The following is a 14,779-nucleotide window of genomic DNA, read 5'->3' as shown; positions in this document are numbered from 1 at the left end:
CCAGCACAGACGCCTTATCCACCAGACTTGAGCATAAAAACCATCGACGGCATAGAGATAATGACGTTGGCTTCAGCTTGTTAGGCAGTCAGTCAGGCACAAACAATCACGAAACCAACCAGCTTATGAAGGGTCCACGCACGACCAACAACGTTTGATATCACGGTTGCAAACGGTTTCGGCACTCGATTTTCGCATCCATCCGCATCCGCATCCGCATCCACATTTGCTTCCCACCCATCACGTTTGCGCGAATTACGGATACATACTGGTAGTATCTTCAGCGTAACGCTGGCCGATGAACGAACCCTGCTCTTCGATTTAGGCGACACCTCTGATCAGACAAGCGTCAACAAAAGGGCCAAGGAACCAAAGGCCTCCTGCTACTGTTGCTTTAACTGCCCCTGCATGGTCCGGGACGCAATCCGGCAACCACCCGGACTTGATAACCCAGTTCCGCGGGCCAGAGAAGGGTTCTAGAAGGGCCAAAGGTGCTACCGACCGGGGGCCAGGAGATTTGCTGTAGGTACCGTTTGGCCTACCATCGCGGGTCGTTGGACTGTTTGTGTGTGGTTCAGTTCAGTTCGTCAGTTGATGAGCAGCAGCCAGCCCAAGTGTGTTTGCTAGCGGCGGTGGAACTGGAACACGCCCGGGCAGTTATTTTACCTAGTGGCACCCCTGTTTAGACCACTCAACACCCCTTACCCTTCCCCATTTCACCAAAGCTATCCACCGGAAAGCTTGCGCCAAAGAGTATAGTATAGCGGCATAGGTAGCCAACAATGTCGGAATGGAGCGGATTTTACTACGCTTCTGCCAACCCCTTACCCACCTTTGCTCGCCGCGCAAAGGCTGCTGCTGAAAAGGAGCGGCAGCGCTCTGAAACTCCTCCTCGATCCAATTCGGATTCACACGACATTGCCCCAAACTCCAGCCGCGCAAGACGTCCTTTTCGCCATACGAGGACGTCTAGTGGGAGTCAGGGTAGTCGTTCCTCGCACGACTCGTCGCTTGTGCATTCCACAACCAGCCCCAATACCAAAAACGGCCCCGCCCTGCCAGAGGACGACTCTCATTACTCAAAACTGTTATCATCTGACTCGCGCCAACAATCTCCGAAGCCAGTGACGGCCACGGCTGCGACCTCCTCGACCTCCAACAAACATCTACCTACCAAGAGTCTCACCAGCGGAGGTGCATCGCCGTTACACTCGCCCGTTGTCTTCAATCGGCCTGTGTTCGTCGACAAGACTCGACAGCGCGATCCTCGTCGTCAATCTTCCGCTGCGACCCCAACAACCTCAGTTGATCTGAAAAATGTCACCATGTACTCTCAGTTGGATGCAGGCAACAAACTCATGTCAGGGACGACGAAGCAGGTAAACCTCGGCTTTCCTCGAACAGACTCGGTCTCCTCTACAAGTGGCAACACAACCGTCTCGACACAAACCATGACCTCGACAGACCACTCCAACTCTGACCCCGCGACAAAGCCATTCATCGTTAAAAATGGCCGCACCTACTACAATGACCCTACGGCGGCGTACCCTCTTCCCACCGACCTTGCTGAGCTCCATCGCCAGAGCCTGCGGACGCTCTTGATGATCCAGGTATATGGCGCACCCGTCTACACACCATTCATCCGAAACAATCCCCCGCAGCGGGTGTTGGAGGTCGGATGTGGTACAGGATTTTGGAGTATGATGTGCCACAGATACTACAAGGAGCGAGGCCACAATGGTATTCACTTCACTGGCATCGATATCGCCCCCCTGGCCCCTGGCAGCCCTGGATCACCCGCCGAGCTGTGCAAGCCAGACAAGGACATGAAATGGAGATTTGTTCAGCACGATCTTCGAAATATTCCATGGCCCTTTGCTGACGAAGAGTTTGATCTGATCATGGTCAAGGATACGTGCCTGATGGTTCCGAGTCATGTTTACCAACTTTTTGTGGAGGAGTATCTTCGCTTGCTCAAGCCTGGAGGAGTGATGGAGATCTGGGATAGTGATCCAACTTTCCGCATGCTGCGACCTCATGTTCCAAGCGCAATGCCTGGATCAGAAGAAGCAGAAGAACACGAGGCTGCTCTTGATCTAGGTGCCTATCTCATGACTTCCAAAACACCCCTTTCCGCACCATTGAACTCTTTCTTGGTTGAGTACAACACTTGGCTGTCAAGGACTCTGGAGGGACGACAGCTCTCGCCTGTACCGTGCTCTCTCATAGGGGCCTTCCTCCATGCTGAGGCAGAGGTACTTATGGAGATCAAGACAAAACGTCTAGCCATCCCTTTGAGCGAGGTCCGATGGGAGCGCGAAGGCGTCGGCGGTGTTGTTACTAAGGATGGCAAGTCGTACGTGGAGATGAAGGCCAAGTCAACACCGCACCAGAAGGTCGAAAAGAAGACCTTGACACCGGGACAGTCTGCGCTTCGCAAGACAGCGCTTTTGACAGTTGCACAACAAGTGTCGGCACTGGAGCCTATCATCAGAGAAGCGAGCGGCAAGAGCCAGGATGAGTGGGATGCGTGGGTAGCTAAGATGATGGCGGATCTGATGAGCGAGAGCGGGACAAGCTGGGGAGAATGTTTAGAGTTGGGAGTGTGGTCGTCAAGAAAGAGACCACGCAAGGAGTAAGCTCTGGGAGTCGCTGTGGTCATTGTACCGCAAAAACAAAGATGATCTTCCCACGTGGATTATGACGAATGGCTCAACATCCATGTCTCACGATAGATGCAAGACTGGAATGCTTCCCTGACACAATAACTACACACACCCTGGACCTCAACGTCCCAAAGAACCTCGATCAGCATCTTCTATATGCACAACATACCCCCCTTTCCCCTTTACGCGTTGGCGTCATATCGTTTTCTCAATGTGCGATACCTTTTCAAGTAGTACCTATACCCCATATGATTAGTAAAAAGCAGGTTGACGGATAATGGTTGGGATATCAGGATAATGTAGCTTTTAGGATAAATGAACTTATTGGCATGGACTGGAGTGTTTGCGACTGGTGAATTGTGATGTAATGGGATGCTTGCATCGAAAGGTGATGTTTGCCGATAGACAGGGATACTCGTGGCATAAACATAACCAGCAATCATATTCGAATGAGTTGCAAGTTGTCTCACGATGTGACCGACGTAAACCTAAGGAACAAGAACTTACAATGCTTCAATTTCTATCATATAGGTTAGCCAATGTCATCAACACACTCGCCTCGAAAACGTACCCTTCTTGACATACTCAGCTTGGGCAATCCCCTGGCGGATCTTATCCTCATCACGTTCTCCAGCTTTTGAGATGAAGGCCTTGTGAAGGCGAGGTCGAAAGTAGTCAAAGCCGAGGGGATACTCTCTTCCCATATACAGAAGCTCTGTTATATTCACAATTAGCATATACCCTACATGACAGCTCCAGGGCTTGGACAGACCTTTATATATGGCGATTACCTGCCGTCTTAATTGCGGATTTAAGCTCATATTAACTGTGTTTGTGTATGGATCACGGTCTCATACAGCCGCGGGATACCACTGCGGATGATGTATGATGCTGCCGCGGCCATGCCCAGACTGTGGCGTCAATCCCCCACTTCAGCCTCGTTGAAGCTTCAGCCACGAAAGTTAACATTCAGCTTCTGCATTGCGCCATCGTCAACTGTTTATGAAGATTCCGATCCACGCCCTCCCCATCCCTCGAGTCGAGACTCCTTGCTAACACCCTGGATATGGCCCGGAAGCTAACTGTCATGTCAATGAGAGCAAGCAATGCTCTGAGAGGCCCCCGAGCACTCTTCAGACCGCTGAGTTATGCGCGTTGCGAGAACACGATAAAAGAAGAGCCGGAGCAGATGCAGATGCAGAAGCCAAAGGGAAAGCGAACCACAAGGCCCTGGCCAAGTGCTCTACTAGTACCAGGAGCCAGATCAGCCCGTCCGATTCCTGCAGACCCAAGTGCCAAGTATACCATTATAAAAATCCCGAATACCTCCACAGCGTTTTCAAGCTGGCCGACGCTCAACAAGTTCAAGCCGACGCTGCAACCACGAGCAAGTGGAACTATACCTCCTGGCGCAAAGTCTGGCGTTCAGGCAACAGTTGACACCGATATGGAGATGGCGATTCTTCCTTATCTCTATAACGATCTCGGTGTGCTGATCTTTGAAGGCCCGCAGTGGGAGCAGGTTAGGATTATGGCAAATATCCTTCAGAGCGTCGAATGTGAAGAGTGTAGACTGCCGAAAAGAGATTGGACCACGGGCAACGCATCATTCGAAGTGAAATATGACAAGTGGAACGTGTATCGTATAAAGTTAAATGCAAGAAAACACACTAAGATCACTTTTCAGAAGAATCGCGTATGTGGATGTTTTGAAGTGGTAAAAACACATGATGCTAATTCCACGCAGGGAAAGAAATGCAGCATAAAACCCAATGGACTGTATGACCTTACCAATATTGCACTTAAGAAATGGAAAGCGGATGGGATAGGAGGACCTGTGCCTGTTGAGCCTGTGCCTGGCTGTATCAATATGTACATTGTGAACCACATTGGCGGCCCAGGGCTAGCGAATGTAAGTCTCTCCTCGCAGCTCACCCGATCTCAGGCTGATAGTTTTCTCATAGGATACCATCAATGGATCGTTTCTACCACAACTGCATGTCTACGTCGCGACCGGGATTCGGGACAACACAATTTACATGAGCATCGAGTTCCATACCGTTGGCACAAGACGCTTAGTCGGCGTCACAAACCTCAAACTTAGCCCGACCTTCAAAATGCCATCAACCAAAGACACGGCCGAGAAGCCCCCTCAAGTGGTCGATAAAACCACCGACTTCGACCAAAAGTTAGCCTCCGTCGAAGAGAAGATAAAGCCCAGTAGGAAAGGAGATACTTATCCATTAAAGCAAGCATCTCAGCCTCCACCAACGCATGCCAGCGGCATAGAAACTCCGAAGGAGCTTTACGAAAAGCTTATACCAAGTAACACAAACCGAAACAGCGAGGTATATAGACGAGCAATGCTCAAGGTATACAAGTTGGAGCATAAACTCTGGGCGCAGAGGAAGAGGACTCTTTATAAGGAAAAAAAGGTTAAGCGAAGGACTAAAAGCTTTACCAAGAAACAGGAGAGAAAGTTGGCAGCCGTGGCTCAAAAAGAAGAAAAGTATCTAGATGCTGATGGAGAGGCTTAACATGGATGGGGCATTGTATGAGATCGTCGAGTAGGATAGCGACTTACGTGGGACGAGTATTAAGGTTGAGTACCAGGGGGCTTTACGTGTTGACATGAATAAAGATCATGGCGAGGGTCCGGCACTTGCAAGATATCATGGTATCAACACCTATTCCGGGGAACATTCTCTCCGGCGACGAGTCGATGTTTCTACAATATCTACAGCATCTTGGAGGGAGGAGTCGCAACTGGCCAATGATCTCAACTTCCACAAGTGCCATGTCGTGTTCTTGGTCAGAGCAGATTATTGTTAAAGGAGACAAGATAGATAAAGCCTCATTCTAGTTACAGAGTATCACGAGGCTGGAAGGATACTGATCGAAAATGACAACGAGTGAAGCCTTGCCGAGCCCCAGTTGAACATCAACTGCAAATCCCGAGATCACCTTGGCCACAAGAGCAAGCCTCAAAGAGCAAGAAACCTCTTGAAGCTGAGGTAGGCTAGCACAATAAACTGGTTTAAATTCCTCATCAGATACACTAAGTTTACATAAGTCTTTTCACCACCTAGACAAGAGGTCCTAAGTTTTCTTGCCATCCCTTGCAAGTTGCAGACTACAAGTTTCGAGGCATCGACTGATGGCCTCATTGTATGCAAGTTGGGACTAGAAAGACAGTTTCCTCGCCAGAGGCTACTTGCATGGCTCATGCTAAGTGTGTCCCGTCTTGATTGGCATGATGATAGCCAGGCAAGACGAATAAAAAGGGTTGAGTATCCGTACAACCGGCAACATCGGAAAGCTTCTGAGACTGTCAAACCCGGAGCTCATAACACCAGTAAACCAAGCCAGAGCAGGCAAGTTGTCACAAGCCACAACAAAAGGTATCAAGCTTGTACCTGATAGACACGAGACGTGTAAATAGATCGGGTTGCCCGTTTAGGCAGTCACCTCAAGTCATACCATCCCCAAGCAGGACTGTCCTTCGTTATCGCTCTCCGAGGCCATTTGTGGTGGTTTTCGCGACAATCATTCCCCGCCGGAAAAAAAACAACGCTTCGGAAGCACAGCTGGAAAGTGTGATATCTTCCGATATCACAGCACATCATGCCCTGCAACATTACAGCACCCACCGATTCTCTTCGTCCAGACAAGGGCTGGCTTCGAGTGGCGCCCGTCATGCAGCAGCACGGGGCATCCCGCATGAAAAAAGAGTCGAAGCTCTGAAGCTTCCCCCGCCTAGAACAGGGTCCAGAGTATCATAGCTTGTGAGTTAGTTTTTAAGGATACAGCTTCAGATGTATGAACCAGACATGCCAGAGAAGTCGTGAACTTGATATCAGATCACTGTGACGGCTCAATAGTTGAACTGGCACTTAGACCGCCTACAAAGATTCCTTATCCGCAGAGGCCGGTTCTTTATCCGCTCACCGTCATTTGACACCACCCCGTGGTCTAGCACACGAAACAGAGTGCACAGAAAGCTGATATGCAGGGTTGCAGGCGCAATTTGATAGGGCGAGCCGAAAACAAGTGCGAGAAGTGCCGACGGCGGCACCCAAACAGATCCCCCTCATCGATAGGGATCAAAGCCAAGACCTGAAGGTGGTGCTTCGATTTGCTGCTAGCGGGGTAGCGATCATCACTTGCGTCGTGGAGACTCCTCAAAAGGTTGTTGTTGTGAAGAGTTTTGGATGGTTGAGGTAGCAATGAGTCGTCTTGATCCCCCCATCTGTTCTCCTCACCTTGCAAAATTGTTCCACAAACAAACACAAGGATCCCAGGAAAGAAACACCCCCAAGGCTTTCATCACGCAATTCATGGCTTATGGCTGGATGGTGTTTAGTAACGGACTCGCATAAGCATGCGTGAGCACGGCCGTTTGAGTCGTGGCAGTCGATCACTGTGCGATGATCTATTCGTGAACACAAAACCTACGCAGGACGATCGGCGCTCTTAGTCGTCAACTGACGAAAGAATAAGGAGGGGCTTTTTGTTCAGTTGTTTGGACAGCTTCATTTTTGTGTGTGCCTGTGTGGAGCTTATCAAAGTCTCTGGAGCCTGCGGCGTCATACAGGGAATAGCTTGCCAAAATTGAGCAGCCTTGACGATGTAACCATGAGCTTGGAAGTTGAAATTTGGTGCGCTCCATCGGTGATTGTCCACATCGAGACGAGGAGAGGCTCTTTGTTGATGGTGGCAAGGGCAAAAAGCGGGAACATTGAAATTAGAGCAAAAACGGGCCAAGAAAAACTGCCGAAAGTGAAAAAATGGACTGAGTCTAATGACTCAAGTACCGTCCCGGGGAGACGATCAGCCACGGTGAGTCGGGAATTTATTTGTTGTTTTAGGCGCTGGATTCCAGATAAAGTTCCTGGGCCATGTTGCATGATTTGCAGCCGGTGGAATGTGCTGTCTCATCGTTGTGAGGTTAAATGGTGATGCTGACTCTCGAGATGAATAAACAAAAAACTGCACCTCAAAAGGACTGGTTGTTTCATCACGACTCAAGACCAAATTCCATTTCAGCTTCCTTGTCCTTGTCCGTGTCCGTGCAGTTGATGGCCCTAGGAACAATCCATGTCATCCTAAATTCTGTCCTCCTTGAGCCAGCCTAGGCCAGCTCAGGGCCTTTCCCACAACGGGCAGGCCATGGCGCTCACGACGTCAGAAGCAGTAAATTCTCTTTTTCTCAAGGCCAGGCCACTGTACCCGAAAGCCATTCGGCCGTCGCTCCCTAGACACACCTTGATCCGGCCGAGGTGTGAGATAGGGGGCGACAATCCCAAAGCTTAACATCTGGGGCATGATTCGCTCATCTTGTTTCTGGCATGTGCCTAGGCATCGGAGTCTACCGAGCATTCACTGTCTTGCGCAATTGCTGATGATGGATACTCTTGATGAGGCTGGAATTGTTAAGTGTTTTTCTTGCATTGCGGAGAAGCCCTAGAATCGGCACAGCCGGGGTGTGCCCTGGCCAATGCCTGGCAGACTCCAGAGCGTGTAAGCGATGGCGTGCCCACGCGAATGTTACATTGTTGATGTTATATCGAGATGTGAGTGAAGAAATCGGACACATGGGCATGACAAGAAACAGGCTACCTTATATAACGCAGTATTAAGAGAACTGTGATAGAAACAAGATGAGACCCTGCAAAGAAACGTCAACGCAGCAACACAGCCGGGCATTGTGTTGTCAATCAATTCGTTCTCAAGAATGGTCTTGTGACGAATGTGGACAGAGACTTTGGTCCCTGCCAATTAATTCCCATCCTTTCGCCTGGTCTCATCTGCTATGCTAAAAACAGGGTTCACACAGTAAGAGGCACGGAGTGTTTCATGGTGGAGCATGTGACTCCCAATGGATCAGTTGTTTTTAGTTGGAAAAAAACCACTTTCAGCGCGAAGAGGGCGCTATTTACAGAGTACGCTGAAGCTAGTGTCTCGATTCTCTCTGTCATGATCTTTTGTTCATAAAGTTTGGAAGCATCGTCCTGGAGAGTGGCATTAGACATTGACATTCATTTCATCCTCGGCTGCTGATCATCGTCGTCTATGGGCAAGACTCAGCCATTGAGCGCAGTCTAGCGCCTCAAATTTGGCCATCTCAACCTTGTTCCTGAGTACCTGATCCGCTGGCATTCAGCAAGCCAAAATCGACCAGAAACGGAACTTGACTATGGTTGATCCACTTGCAAGAACCCAGATGATCTGATCGTACGTAGCCTTAGCGGTTCAAGCCTCGAGCGATCTATCGCAGATTTCCATCGTCAACGGCTTCATTTATTTCCAGCAAAAAACCTGCATCCCCAACTCAAAACTCCAGCTTTGACGCGCCTTTAGCGCGCACTCCACTAGAATAAGCCGCCCCCAACTGCTGCCCCAATTCCGCACTCCAAAGGGGGATCCATCTCTCGTGCAGCTCGCAAACCGTCCATTGGCAGTTAGAGGTTGGAGCCCTGCTGAGATCATGCGAGCCACTAGGACTACAGTGGACTCTAGCATCCAACAGCGCCAGAAACAGCCGCGTTGGCTTGTTTGTTGGTACAGTGCGAGTCCCTCTCTCCCCGCTATTCCCGTTCCCATCTATCCATCGTCTTTGCGTTCTGCCACTCCATTCCTTATTCTCTATTCCTTTTTGTTTCCTTTTCAATCCAATCCGATCCAAGCCTGGGCTTTGACAGCCAAAAAAATCTCCCACCTCGACCACCTGATTTCAACCAACAAGTCAACCCTACCTTGCCTTGTCTTTTTTCCTTACCTTATCTTACCAACTTACCAACTATCTATCCACTTGACAACATCCCACTGTAAATCATCTCGTAACCGGTCAGCACTACCTCCTTGCAACGCTCATTACTTGCTTTCTGCGGCCCTCCGGCCGATCTTGGCAGGTTTTGCTTTGTTGCATTTTGACGATAGTTCCCCTCTTGTCGTCGCCCTTATCAGTTTGATCATAGCCTTTTGTCGCCCGTGTTTTCTTTTCCCGACCGTTTTCAATTCGAATGCACATGTCGACCACGAACCTTCTTGTCGCAACGGCTCGCCTCCCAACTCTACTACATATTACTCCGAGACCCGATACTTTACCCGTCCCCTCGTGTTAAAATCGGCCGAGACGCCATAACGCTCGAGTCGCTAACTCTCTGCACCAAGCCCTTGTCCCTGAAAGGCTTGTCCCGGCTGCCGGCCCTGTTCCTAAGTGGTTCCTGGGTTCGTCAGACTGTGGCAGCAAGACAAGTCGTTGCGCATGCCTCGCGCTCCAGGTTCGAGTAAGCGACAGCAAGGCGCCGCCAGTCATCGCGATAATCGCCATGAGAATGGGCTTGTAGGTTCTGCCAAGCGTTCCTCCGACAAGAAGGGCTCGGGCCTGCTCGACAGCTCTCTTCGCCGATCTGACCAAGGTACTGCTGGTGCTGCTGGACAGTCGACGCCCGTCAATGGTCACGCCAACAGCCCCTACAAGCAGTGTGTCTATGATGCCTCCAATGACTCCCGTACCGACGACCTCCGCCGTTCCTCTCTTGACGCCGTCTCCGAGATGTCGTCCGACTCGTCCAACGCCAACGGCCTCAGTGGTGTCGAGGCTGGCCACCGCCAGATCGATGTCAATGCCATGAAGAACGCTGACGTCCACCGCGACTCGGGCCCGTTCGACCTCGCAACCACTGTTCTCAAGTCTCTTCCTATGCAGGACACACTCGCTATTCTCATCATTCTTATGCACGTCCCTTCGCTCTCGCTTACCGTTATATACACCATCTTCACGTTCCTTACCTTTGTTCCTCCCGTCGCCACCAGTTCGGGAATGAGCATCAACCTTGCCGAAATTTTCGACGGCAATTCGACTATGCCCTCTCTCGTAACTGTCTTGTGTGTTGACTTCTTCTTCCTTCTGATATGGCTCTTTCTGTGGGGTCCAATCCAGGATGCTATCCTGGATTTTGCCAAGCCAGTCATTGCCATTACTCTGGGAGGGGGGACGAGTGCGAGGGACGGAACATCGAGAGGCCTAACGACATGTTTTATGTGGGTAATAGGTCATCACCTACTCAGGGGAACCAAAGCTCATTGGGGTCGTGTGGCTCGACACATACCAGAGCACTGGCGGTTACCCCAAGTTTTTAATAACCCTGTCGACTCTGCTTCTAGCGCATACGATAAGATGTCTGCCTACGGATGGATTCGAAGTGTTCTCGCCATTCATATTTTAACCCAGGGAATTGTGCGATATATCCGAGAATGGTATCTCAGACGCGAAAAGGCCAACGCTTCTGTCGGTGCCAGCGATCCTGAGGCCGGAAAGCCACCAAGTGTGATCAGCGATACGGCTAATGAAGGAGGCTTCGCAACGCCTGATACTGAAGCAGGCTTGAATTCGACATCCACAGTATCTACAAGCAAAAAAAGAAGAAAGCAAAGCACTCAAGTTCGTTTACAGCAACCGCTATGGGCGGCATTGGCGAGCACCAAGATTGTTGTGGTGAAGGAGTACGAGTTATCCCATGCGGCTTCTGAGTCTGCTGGAACCAATGCTACCGACATTCACAATCTTGGTAATGCTCCGTTCAACAACCAACCCAACCAAATTTGGATATCCTACATTGGTAGCGATGAAGTTTGTTTTAACACTAGCCATTTTCCCGAAATCGACGACGACGAGCCGCGTTCAGTTGAATCTTCAGGCGAAGATTCGAGACCAGCCAATACCTCGAAGCCATTCTACGTCAGAGTGAACAACGCTGTTTGGCAGCCCACCCGCATGTTTCCGATCGAGGAGTCCCCAGGAGAATCTCACCAAGGAGTTCGATGGACTGGTGACATCTACGGACTCAGACCTGCTTCCAAGTACGTCTGTGAGTTTGTGGATAGTCAGACTGATGAGGTTCTGTTTTCAACCAGCATCAGAACTGTCCAGGCCACTCAGCGAGAAGCGGATGGCGTTCCGCCTCCCGTTGCTAACGGACAGCGCTCCCTCCACCCAGATTCGCCTTCCCTGACTCTCAGGACATCGATTGCTGCAGTCGAAGCCAAGCTTAGCGAGGAGAGGTCCCGCCTCAAGACTCTACGAAAGGAGTACAAGAACCGCGCCAACGCCCTCAAGAAGGACAATGAGTTGACGGATAATCAACTCTCTTCGGCTGGAAACCATGACGAAAAGTATCGACAAAAGATTCGTCAGCAAGAGACCCAGAAAGCCCAGGCAGAGCGTGATACCCAGCAACTCGCTGATCAGCTCAAGCACTTCGACACTGCACCTGAACTCGCCGAACGTAAAAAGAAAGTCGAGAAACAGTACAGTAGCGAGAAAAAGGTTTTTGAGGCAGCTCAGAAGGCTTTCAAGGAGTTTAAGTTTGGACTGGAGAAGGAGATCAAGGCCAAGGAAGTCGAGAAGTCGAATCTCAACACCCGCCGCAACAAGGTGGCGACTCGAATTGCTAAGGTTGAGAACGAACTTGCCAATATCACCGACGCCAACAACCGCGGTCTGGATGAGGCAGAACGACGAAACCAAGAGCGTTCCATTTGGCAGGGTCATGTCGCTGGTATCGAAGCCAACTACAACGAGCGACTGGCTCATGTTCGTGCGAACAACGCCAACAAGAGTGAGGAGATTCGACACCTGCAAATGCAACTGCAGAGTTTCCACGAGTACATCAACTCGAATGGCATGTCTTACGACATGATGCCTACTCTTGATGCAGGACACTCCCACCTTGGCCCGCCCTTCCAGCCTACGACTTCGAGTACTTGGAACCCCGATCCCACGGCTCCTCCTCACTACCCAACTGGTCTCTGGTCCGCCTCTGACAACGTCCTCCCTTCGGCATCGGCTCCCACTCTCCCGTCCATGTCTCCTTGGCAACCTCCCCCCACTGCACCTCCCTTCGAACCCCGCATGACTCGCTCTCGTGGACGTAGTTCTAGCATGCTCAGCAACGTCAGCGGTTTCACGCAGTCGAGCGGCGAGGAGTACGCGTCGCCGCCCATGGACTCTCACCGGGTTAAGCACATCTGGGCAAGTCGCACCAGGGCCAGCGGTGGCGGTAGCAGCGGCAGCGGCAGCAATGGTGATCCGACGAGCCCCAGGTGAGCGAGCGGTCGAGTTTGGTTGGGCGATGTATGGCTGTGATGGAAGGACAGCGGTTGTTTGGTTCGATTTCGACAGGCTAGGCTGTTGGATAGCGCTTGCAGTGAATAAAAGTAGTGCCATTGTTACATGTTTGTCTATTGTGAATGGTGATGTCTTCATGTCTTGTCCCTCTCTCATCCCCAAGCGGGGTTTTCTTCAGCGCAAGTGCGTCCATCGACAGGCTTCGGAACAGACAAAGTTGTCTAGCCCAAGGCTGTTGAATAATAAACTACTGCATTTCACATCACATCATGTTATTCAAGCATTCAATTGTTTCTTCAAAGTCGAAGTGCGCTTGTATTCATTCAGCTACTCGCCAACATTATGTGTACGTTTAGACTTCTAACTCGCTAAGCTTCCGCTCTGCCTCCTTGCAGTCAACTGTGGACTCAAGCTTAGCAAATCGACCCATCAGATCGGTCACGGTAGAGGTGAGCTGCTTAATAGCAGCATCCTGCTTCTCGACTTGCTCCTTGAGCCTGGCATTCTCCGAGCTTAGGGCCTCATTCGTCTTGCGCATTTCGTCCTATTTCTTATGCAAGTCGCGAAACTGCAGGGTTATAGTATCAATACCTATTCTCTTGCGAGGCAGTTGTAGGACAGACTTACTTGACCCTTGTTTTGATGCAGTTCGCGAGCCGCTTTGATCTGACTGGTAGAAGACATGTCACCAAGGTTACGAGAAATCTTTTTCAGCTTTCGATCGCAGTCGGAACAGTGTTTGTTAATAGTGTCTTCGAATTTGTCGATCATGCCCTCGAAATAGTACTGGGCGTTCCCGATATAGGCGATCATCCCATTGTTCTCTTTGATATCTTCGCGGTGTTCCTCGAGACGTACGTTGATATCTGATATCTGTCGTGTGGTATTGCTTTCGGCAATATTTGTTTCCTGTCCACCACATCCGTCAGCCAAGTGTTCCTAAGCTGAGTATGTCTGCACCTTGATATGCACTTAAATCTCTTGTGCCGCGACCACTGAACCCTGCTTTCCAGTCCCAGAGCAACCCAATTGAGCATCTGGACAGTCCCACGAGATATGCCGGAGCGATACCAAAGCCCAAGACGCAACTTAAAGGCAGTGTGGCTGTACTACCGAGGTAGACTGGTACGAGGCCGCGATCTCCAAAGTCAAAAGTTTGCCCAGGCTGAGCCCGGAGATACCAACCTAATGTTGCGACAGGAACAACGAGCGTACGGCACCCCGATTTCCTTTCCCGAGCCGAACGTGGTATCTTGATGCTTGACTTTAAAGATCTGGAAACGACCCCAGCTACAGTCCAAGCTAGGCTTGGAGATGCTCACATGAGCACCTGAATCCACAGCTGGGGACCCGACATCCAAGGTGGCGGCGACTGAAGACAGACACGGGCACCTGGGCGGTATGTCGGGGAACTTTGATGCTTCTGGCTCGCATGCGGGGAAGAAGGGGCAACAAGAGAAGTGCAGTCAAGGTTGGATGAGAAAAGAAAGCAGACATACCTGAGTGTGATCAACCTCTGGACTGGTCATATCGACATCGGCCTGTGTTGAGTTAGTGAGGTCGTCGTGATAGGTGAGGAGGATCTTGATTAAAGACCTACCGAAGCATGTTCTTGGGCCACGCCATCCTGAGCGTCCTTATCTCGACGATCATCTGGCCCGGGGCCTCGATTGACCATCTTGGCGAACAAGTAGTAAAGAACTACGCAGCGTGATGTAGTGTATGAAGGTCAAGTTGGGCTAAGAAGGAGGAGGACCTGCTCACGGATGAGGGTGAGGGGAGGATGAAGGAGGAAGAAGAGAAGAGAGGGTGAGAGGAGGATGAAGGAGGATGAAGAGAAGAGAGGGTGAGAGGAGGATGAAGGAGGAAGAAGAGAAGAGAGGGTGAGAGGAGGATGAAGGAGGAAGAAGAGAAGAGAGGGTGAGAGGAGGATGAAGGAGGAAGAAGAGAAGAGAGGGTGAGAGGAGGATGAAGGAGGATG

General features: G+C 50.6%; 4 protein-coding genes across 4 annotated transcripts; 3 read left to right on the top strand and 1 right to left on the bottom strand.

The window, feature by feature from the left end:
* Positions 1 to 782: 782 nt before the first annotated feature.
* J7337_010493 (uncharacterized protein) lies at positions 783 to 2,639 on the top strand (the record flags this gene model as incomplete). Its single annotated transcript, XM_044828078.1, has 1 exon — positions 783 to 2,639. The coding sequence occupies one exon, from the start codon at positions 783 to 785 to the stop codon at positions 2,637 to 2,639; it is 1,857 nt and encodes a 618-aa protein (XP_044676632.1).
* Positions 2,640 to 3,753: 1,114 nt separating this feature from the next.
* On the top strand, positions 3,754 to 5,203 carry J7337_010492 (uncharacterized protein; the record flags this gene model as incomplete). Its single annotated transcript, XM_044828077.1, has 3 exons — positions 3,754 to 4,188; positions 4,414 to 4,578; positions 4,631 to 5,203. 3 exons carry the CDS (start codon positions 3,754 to 3,756, stop codon positions 5,201 to 5,203), a joined length of 1,173 nt encoding a protein of 390 aa, XP_044676631.1.
* Positions 5,204 to 9,933: 4,730 nt separating this feature from the next.
* Positions 9,934 to 12,777, top strand: J7337_010491 (uncharacterized protein; the record flags this gene model as incomplete). Its single annotated transcript, XM_044828076.1, has 1 exon — positions 9,934 to 12,777. The coding sequence occupies one exon, from the start codon at positions 9,934 to 9,936 to the stop codon at positions 12,775 to 12,777; it is 2,844 nt and encodes a 947-aa protein (XP_044676630.1).
* Positions 12,778 to 13,150: 373 nt separating this feature from the next.
* Positions 13,151 to 14,476, bottom strand: J7337_010490 (uncharacterized protein; the record flags this gene model as incomplete). Its single annotated transcript, XM_044828075.1, has 4 exons — positions 13,151 to 13,342; positions 13,426 to 13,707; positions 14,298 to 14,339; positions 14,399 to 14,476. The coding sequence occupies 4 exons, from the start codon at positions 14,474 to 14,476 to the stop codon at positions 13,151 to 13,153; spliced, it is 594 nt and encodes a 197-aa protein (XP_044676629.1).
* Between the last annotated feature and the right edge of the window lie 303 nt (positions 14,477 to 14,779).

This window comes from Fusarium musae, chromosome 8 (genome assembly GCF_019915245.1).
Source record: "Fusarium musae strain F31 chromosome 8, whole genome shotgun sequence".
NCBI classification, from domain to species: domain Eukaryota; kingdom Fungi; phylum Ascomycota; class Sordariomycetes; order Hypocreales; family Nectriaceae; genus Fusarium; species Fusarium musae.
The sequence above is the reverse complement of the archived record's forward strand: the minus strand, read 5'-3'. Positions and strand labels throughout refer to the sequence as shown.